Source organism: Austrofundulus limnaeus, unplaced genomic scaffold (assembly GCF_001266775.1).
Source record: "Austrofundulus limnaeus strain Quisiro unplaced genomic scaffold, Austrofundulus_limnaeus-1.0 Scaffold26, whole genome shotgun sequence".
Lineage (NCBI taxonomy): Eukaryota > Metazoa > Chordata > Actinopteri > Cyprinodontiformes > Rivulidae > Austrofundulus > Austrofundulus limnaeus.
In genome coordinates this window covers 3,316,603-3,325,451 of record NW_013952428.1, presented here as the reverse complement: position 1 = coordinate 3,325,451, position 8,849 = coordinate 3,316,603, and the positions used below count along the sequence as shown (strand labels likewise).

The 8,849-nt window shown below is 38.5% G+C and overlaps 1 protein-coding gene across 6 annotated transcripts in view; it reads left to right on the top strand.

Moving 5' to 3' along the window:
• Positions 1-8,849, top strand: part of cacna1c (calcium channel, voltage-dependent, L type, alpha 1C subunit) — a 189,921-nt gene that overhangs the window by 122,710 nt on the left and 58,362 nt on the right. For 5 of the 6 annotated variants that reach the window (XM_014004817.1, XM_014004814.1, XM_014004813.1 and 2 more), the window contains exons 5-8: positions 501-640; positions 1,622-1,774; positions 2,592-2,791; positions 4,439-4,542. In XM_014004817.1, coding sequence (XP_013860271.1) covers positions 501-640; positions 1,622-1,774; positions 2,592-2,791; positions 4,439-4,542 — 597 coding nt within the window. The remainder of the gene's footprint in view (positions 1-500; positions 641-1,621; positions 1,775-2,591; positions 2,792-4,438; positions 4,543-8,849) is intronic. The other variant, XM_014004815.1, reaches the window with a different exon arrangement.

Sequence of the window (8,849 nt, the reverse complement as noted above, 5' to 3'; positions counted from 1 at the left end):
CTTAAGTACAGAAAATGTCAAATACTTTAATACTTTTACTCAAGTAATATTCCTAAAGGAGACTTTAACTTTTAGCAAAGTAATTTTTTGGTAAGATATGTGTGCTTTTACTCAAGTATCACTTTGTGGTACTTTATACAACTCTGCAAGTACTTAGTAAAGTACTTGTAAAAATGCWGGTAATGCAACACCACTAAACTAAACTAAAGTTATTACATCAAATGTAGCATTATTGTGTATTTAGAACTTTAATTAATGTRTCTTAAGGTTAGACATGTGTGCTTTATGTCTCTTGGTAGAGAGAGGGGACAATCTTTTTAGATCCTTTTGACCTCTTTACACATATATTTATAGGCGTCTTTTTGAAATTGAATTTTTTCAGTACAGTACACTTTAATTCATCTATTTATGGATCTTTTGTAAAGACAGGTATTGGGACGTTTCAGCCTAGAATACTTTGTAACAATGATGGTTATTGAGGCGATTGTTCTGTCTGACAGGTTATTCAGTGCAATTTTGGAGCAGGCCACAAAGGGAGACGGGGCCAATCCTATTGGAGGGAAGACGGCGGGCTTCGATGTCAAGGCATTGAGGGCGTTCAGAGTACTCCGACCCCTTAGACTGGTCTCTGGAGTACCGAGTAAGTACAGGTGTTAAAAGTGATTGGGTGTTGGGGGGAAAAGAACCACACACTGGAGCTGATGCAACACACTCAGTAATGAACTAATGCAAAGATTCACTCAATGCTCTTGAGGTGTTTTTAGCATTGTGGGCAGTAGAGCTGTCAGTTAGACCAGAGGTCCACAACCCTGATCCACATGGCCCACTGTCCTGCATGTTTAAGATTATTCCCTGCTTCAACACACTCGACCGAAATGAATGAGTCACTGACGAGCTTCTGCCAACTTTGTTGACATTTTGAACAGTATATTCAACTGATGAGCAGGGAAACAGCTAAAACATGCAGGACAGTGGGCCACAAGGATCAGAGTTTTCTGCACTAAACTGCAGAAATCAATAAAAGAAGGCTGAATTGTACAAAAAAACATACAGTACTGTGGGTAAAAAAAGGCGAAAGTATAATTTTCCACAGCTTAGATGTAAAAAAAAGTTCTGTTATTTAAATTTACAAACAAGTTGGAGAACTTCTTCGTCACTGATGTCATTTAAGGGGGTTTGCAGCTTACTCAACCAGTTTATGAGTAAACGCTCAGCAGTCTTTAGTGGAATACAAATACTTAATTTAAATAAGATATGTGCTGCTTGTTTCAGTTTATGCCAAGAAATAGCTCCATATTAGCATTACTTTCACACTGCCATGGTGTAATTGTGTTGCATAGACAGGAAGTCGTTTGTCACAGCTACCTACTACTAACAAAAAGAGGATAAATTCATAAGCAAAAAATTTTAAGATGAATTGTATACATGAAGTAAAGGCTTTGAATCTTTACACATTAAAGTACTTGAATTTTTTTTGTATTGTTTGCACACACCAGAAACATGTAATAAAATATAGAGTTTTCTTGCTTACTTAATTGTACTTACTTTGACTGCTTTTAGTACAGAGTCCATGCTCATATTTACATGCATATATCCTTGGTCGTTTTAATGTTTGCTGCAGGTTTACAGGTAGTGTTGAACTCCATAATCAAAGCCATGGTTCCCCTGCTCCATATTGCCCTCCTGGTCCTCTTCGTCATCATCATCTACGCCATCATCGGCCTGGAGCTCTTCATGGGAAAGATGCACAAGACCTGCTTTCACAACCAAACAGGTAGATACAAGCGTGCAGCACGTCCGACTTGACTTAACGGCAGCAACGACGAGAAAAATCACTGCTCCGAGTGGTGCGCATTAAACTTCAATCTACAGTAAGACTTGATCCATCAGGCACCAGGGCGGAAAGAAAACGAGAGTGAATGCCTTCAACAGTTCCATTAATTATTCACAACATCATTTATATTTTTTTTCCCTATAAATGATTTGAACAATTACTGAAACAGCAGCTGCCATAAATGATTGAAGCAGTTTTCAGTAAAGGGTGTTTGGTTATAATTGGACATGAGTGTTGTTATGGTGATGCTATTGGTCCTGTGAGAGAAATTCTCTCTACACAGGTTAAGTGTTTGTAGACAACTCTCCTATACATCACACTGAAGAGTTTATTTTTGCATAAATAGTTTAACACTTTTTCCCCCCAACATAGCTGCTCTGGTTTGTGTTAACTCACCGTGTCTGCTTACCCTTAAGGTAGCTTTGGTCTTTTATTTAATTTAATACTATGAAACTATGAATTGTTAGAGAATTTTTTTTAACATTTAAAGCATGTTATGTTGAGCATAAACCCCTCCTGCAGGGATTCTCACTGTGTAAGATGAGTAAGTATTAACGAGGAAAAGTTGAGGCTGTTATTTAAATAAAAAGATGAGATGTGGTTCACGAAGCTTGTGTGGTGAAAGTTTAGGACACTTTCCCTGTTTATAACAACCGATATTAGAGTTTAAACTGTGTCAAATGTAAGAAAAAATGTCAGAGTGAAGGGTGTTTCTGTGTGTTTCTATGTCAGTAAACAGAACTCACTTTTATCACAGTTGCCATGGCAGAGGAAAAGCCGGCGCCGTGCGCACCCGACGGAGCTTACGGCCGGCACTGTACGCAGAACGGAACCAAGTGCCAAATGGGATGGGTGGGTCCAAACGAGGGGATCACCAATTTTGACAATTTTGCCTTTGCCATGCTGACAGTGTTCCAGTGTATAACCATGGAAGGCTGGACGGACGTGCTTTACTGGGTGAGCCGGACACCACAGCTGTGTTTTATGTGCAAGTGTGTGAGTGTGTGAGTGCGTAAGTGCAAAAAAAAGTGTATATCAGGAAAAAAACATGTCTACTACAAACACACAATGTAGCATGTAACTGTAAACTCATTTTGATTTGATTTTTATTAGCATATTGAGATATTTGTCTTGAACTCTGTGTACTTGTGTGCCTGTGCGTGTGTGTGTGTGTGAGAGAGAGAGAGAGAGAGAGAGAGAGAAAGAGAGAGAGAAAGAGAGAGAGAGAAGCTCTACACCCCGTTCGACTGCTTTTCTGTCACTTGCAACCACCAATGCAGACACACTTGGCTTTTTTTCATAAAAAAAATACCACAAACTGAGTAGGGTTGGGTGACATTGTCAAAAACATAAATCACAATTAATTGTGGTATTTAGCTGATAACACTTAATATGACAATTAATCCCCTGGAGTCCCTGGATCCCTGCATGTCCTAGTCACATGACCAATTTAAAACACTCTAGTGGGAAAGATTTGCTCTCTGTAAAAATATGTTCCAAATCGTGTCAAAAGTACACACTTCAGGCTATACATCGATTTTTAAATTGTGTTGATAGAGCAAGTAAAACTGGACTTATTATAAATTACACAACTTTTTATGTCATATTTGAAGCAGTGAGGAGCCCTGAGTCTGCCTGGTGGCATTAACTGTATTAATTGTCTAGTGCCAAAAAAGGATCGATTAATTGCACGCGATATGATACTGAGTCTAAAACACATTTTACAGAGGTTTATCTTGCCTTTAGCTAAACCAGTGATTACATGTTTTAGCTGCTGTAAACGACAGGAAAATAATATATCTGTCCAACATGTGGAAAAAAAATTTCATTGACAAAAAACAAGATTTTTTTATTTCAGGCAAAAAGGGGAAAAATAGGTGCATGTCTTATTTTTATTAATATTATAAAAAAATACTAACAAGAACTTGTGAAATGTTGCTCTTATTTGTAGTATTGGGCATATTTTAAAGGGAAAACAGCTAAATAAATTTTCAATAAAACTGAGAATTCTGTATTCTTTTGACAAGTTTTGTACTTTATGATTACTTTTCATTTTTAATAACATTTTGATTTAAATAGAAACTGTTTTATTATTTGAATATCCTGAACAGTAAAACACTGTTTTGTCCACGCCAACCTTGTTTCTTATCTTTCTCCATTATTTCAAGCATCAATAATGTTTTTGAAAGCATTTAAATAAATTCACCGTAAATTATTGTCCCGAAACAATCAAATCTTTTGAGTGAAAAGGTTTCCATTAAAAGTTGGTACTCTCRCTCTCCAAAGCTGGTAAAAGCAAATCAAACAGTTCCACCGTTTTACTGTTATGGCTACCACATGTTTATCTGCAACTCTTTCTAACCAGCATGCCTCTTTTTTTTTCTGCTTGTCACTTTCTTTTTTCATCTCTTTTTAACACCCTTTGGACTTCTGCTGCCCACCTCTCAACTCCATTCTTCATCCTCCCTCTTTCCACCGTTCTCCAACTTTCCCCCCTCGTGTTTGTCTCTTTCTCTTCCTCCTCAMTCGTCTCTGTTTTCTCCATCAATCCCCTCATTTTTCTCCTCTATTTTTCCTGCTCTCTTTCTCTCTCCCCCTCCTCAGATGCAGGATGCTATGGGCTATGAGCTGCCATGGGTCTATTTTGTCTCTCTCGTCATCTTCGGCTCTTTTTTCGTTCTCAACCTTGTTCTGGGTGTGTTGAGCGGGTAAGAGCTTGTGCTGTTGTCTTGTGTTTGTACGTGTGCGGAGGGAATTTACTCGCTGCTTTTGACACAACTGATGATGTAGCAAGACTCCCTTACAGATTTACGAAGGCGAATGCGWGCGATCAAAATTCAAAAGATGCAAATCTGTTCAATTGTAGTCGTATAGAGGAGTCCCACTAAAGGTGCGGGAAGACAAACCGACAACCACTGAACTGGACAAAATCTTCCRCTTTCCCTCTTTTCTGTTCCACTCAATCAGTCGTTTGTCACAAGCCTGAGAGAAACACACTCATGCGCTCACACATTCACCCCGAAATAGCGAAGATGCACCCTATGTCTATCTGTTATGTTCACATCAGAAAGCCGCATGGGGCCACATCCTGTCTCAGCTTGTATGTGACGGACAGATGGACACACAAAACTCCTCCAGGCTTGCTGCCTTCTATATCTTTTCCAGCAAGTTTGATTAGACACACATGCAAAAAAAAAAGTTTTTACTGTCTCAGGTTTTAGTTTACATTTGTTTTTGTGGTGTAGAAATAGATTTTAACCACTTAAAATTAGAGTAAAAAGGCTATTTGTGAATTCTTGTGCAAGCTTGCTGTGTGTTTGTGGGTTTTTTTTTTCTTTTGCCATTCTTCTGCCAAGTCAAACTGTTTTAGTACAAGCACCTCCCGGTCTGCAGGGAAACACAGGGGTATAAATAATTCACCCCTCAGGTCAGCCATTGAGGTGGAACGCTAAAAATCTTGCACAACAAGGAAAAACAACAAGTAAAAACATAAAAAAAGGAAAAGTCTTCCAAGGCCAGAATGTGGAGGAAATGTGGCAATAAAGAAAATTATGCATGAAACACTAAACAGGGAACAGGAGTTGTGTGTTTTCCGTGCATCGGAACTTCAAAAGTTTTTGGATTTCCCACACATCAGGAGTTAAAAATAAACTAATAAATTGCATAAACAATAAACAAACACTAATGTAATTGAATATAAACTAATAAATTTATTTTTCTTCCTGACCGAAACGATTTTGAAATCATAAACTCACAAAGCGTCATTTCTAGGGTCTAAGGTTTGGTGAAGGACTTGGTGCCAAAAACACAAGGAAGATGAATAAAACTTAAAGCAAGAGTTGTGAAAACAACAAAACTCAAAAACATAGAGGAGAAGCACACAGTGGTGGACTGCAGGTGAATGAGCAGAGAGAATCACCTGGGCGAGATGACTACAGGGAACAGGTGCGAGTGGGAGGGGCAGCACTACGGGGCAGAGTTTGTGGAAAAGTACCGAGTTTTAGGAAACACAGGCAAGCACAGAAAACGAATTGAACATAAAGAAAACACAGAAAATAAACATTACAGGAAATAAAAACCTCGAAACTAAAAATAATAAACAGAAAAAAACCCAGTTCGATACACATGAGGATGATGATTACATCCAGTCCTTGGGAGTCTTGCTGSGCAGTCTGTTTGTGCCAGATGGACAGAAATATGGTTATTTGTTATGGTGCTTTTAACCTGTTATTTTTTGCTTACCTTAATTGATTGAAGAGGAGTTTTGTTTCATCATGTGTTCCTTTCAAAGCTTCATGTAATCAATACTGTTTCAAAGGTCGGCTCATGTCTTTTCCTTATTTTTCACATCCATGTTGAATATGTCTCTAATATTCTGAGTTCAACAGCAGAGATCCTGAACCTGTTGGCCAGTTTTATTGATGATCTAACTCCTCCCCCCATTCCCCCCCCCCTTTTCATTGCAATGCCTCGTTTCCTCCTTTATTTCCATCCACATCTTCTCAATCCATCCTTGCTTCATCTTTCATTTCACAATCCTTCAACTTTTCCCATCATCGCTTCTTTTAATCTCATGTCCTTGGTCCATTTTTGTCCACACTGCCGTCTCCCAGGTGAACGATGCGGTGGGTTACAGGTGGCCCTGGGTCTATTTTGTCACCTTGATCATCATTGGATCCTTCTTTGTGTTAAACCTGGTTCTGGGGGTGTTGAGCGGGTAAGGGCAGGGTCAAAGATGGTTTGAAAATCACTTCTGTTTTTGGGCCCAGAATAACTCAGCACAGATGTTTCTCTGCTGTTTTTCACCCTTGCTGGTGTGTACATCAAATAAATGAATGCAAGCATTGGATCATGCTTCTGTAACATACCATATTGCTTCTGGACCTCTGACATGTAGTGTATAGGTTTTAGCTGACTGTAGGGGAATCACGAGCGCATTTRGCTTTAAGACAATGGAGAACTTTTGCAAATCTAACCCCGGTGGACAAAAAAATAAATAAAATAAAACAATGCTTTTTGTACATGGAAGTAAAGCAGATTAAAGCCTGTGAAGAAATGTACCTAATGTGCTTAATCTAATAGGTTAACTCCCAATGAAATGCTTTAAAGCAGTACAAAAGTCCTGTCTTGATACTCCTGCTGAAGTGGCAGAATTATTGTAGGGAGAAGGGGGACAGAGGTATATCTGCTCCAAACAGCTTGGAGGAGTTCGCTTGTTTGACTCTTTGTCTGAGTTCTGACTAATGATGCTGTCAGCACACTACACAACCTGACCTTTTACCAACTGCTTTCTCCGTGGTTAGGAGAGCGGCTCTCAAATTGGCATCATAACTAACGACTAAACATGAATAAGAAGAGCCCAGGTACAATCTGGGAGCATAAACACCGAATGTAAGTCTGTCAGAAAGTGATGAAATGCGTGAACAGAAAGAATAGAGTGAAAGAGCAGCTGGAAGATGAATGGAGACAGAAAAAAGTGAGGCGGTGAGAAGAGAAAAATGAGCATGAAGCCTCAGAATTTGGCCCTCATGCACAAACGCAGTTTATAGACAGAATGGAGTATACAAAGACAAATCAATAAGACTTTGTCTCCTGCTAATGTTCTGGCAAGCGAGAGAAAAACTCATTGATCTGTGTTGGTGCGTTTGACATTGCACTCTTTAGGCCTATTTGTGGTTCTGTCATTCCTCTCAATTTCATAAAGACACTCACACCTGAGTCCACGTCAGCCAACACACACAAATCTATYCCATGAACATTTGCCAGGCTGTAGGGTTTCATTTTCTAGCAGCAATTCGGCTTTGAATCAAATATTTACACTGACTGCAGGAATATTTAAACTGACCCTTAAACACATCTTCAGGCTTCAAAAAATCCCACTTGGACGGTCAAATCCAGAAGAACAAAGTGCAGGAAAAGGTTGAGTCTTAAAGAAATTCACTTWGATTCTATGTATATTTTGAAGTAAAATATGCGCAGGGATCATCTGCAAACGATGAAACTTTTTGATTTGATTCAAATCTATTTATTTTGCATTTTGTTCCCAACTTCCTCAATTCATTCAATGACTTTTGGAAATAGTATAAAACACCACAGTATCTTGTAATAAAGGAAGATGCTCATCAGAATGAAGAAAAATAACAATAAGATGATGCATTTTATATGAATGTTTGCAAATCACTGGCTTCAGTTTGTGAGACTCAAAAAGGCCAACCTTGTTAAGTCATTATTATCATTACAAAAATCTGAATTGTTTTATCTTAGTGAAGTCCTTTCCACTGCTGATCGGTTTTCACCCTCACCAGTGCAGCCGGCTTATTGATTGGACTCCTGCTAAACGCATCAATTCAGTCTGCTTGTACTGTCCAGTAATTGGACACAAGTCATTGACAAATAGACTTGTAATAAGACTTTCACATGATTGACTAGATTAACCCAAAAATTAACTCATTAAATTCATGTTTGACTTTATTTTAAAGGGGACATATCATGCAAAATCCGCTATTTTAGCCTTTAAATGCATTTAATTGCGCACTTGGAGTCTTTAGGAGTGCAAACAATTTGAATTTAGTTTCTCCTGGTGCTGTCTAGATATCTTTATATGCTGTTTAGGTCATATTTTTCAACACGTTTTCTGTGACGTTTTCTGAACTATTATATCAAATTATTTGCAACAGAGGTACTAAATAAGGTCTGGACTTACCAACTACATTTTGGTGGTCTTCATTCTCTTCTGGCTCTGGGTCAGACTTTGGCTCCAATGTGTAAGGCTGGATGGACAAGTTTCTCGTTGCTGACATCTTTTAATTAGTTTGTAAATAAAAAAGTTTCTGCACCGATATATAGTCGTAAACCCCACTTTCAAGGTACAAGATTTAAAGAGACAGCCTCAAAGCGAGCTCAGAAAAAGGAGTGAAAGGGGGGCTTGTGGAGTTACAATAAGTAGGAATTCAGACCAAAGCGTTGCATTTAGACTTTATATAGACCTCAACTAAATGATTTAAATAAAAAAATA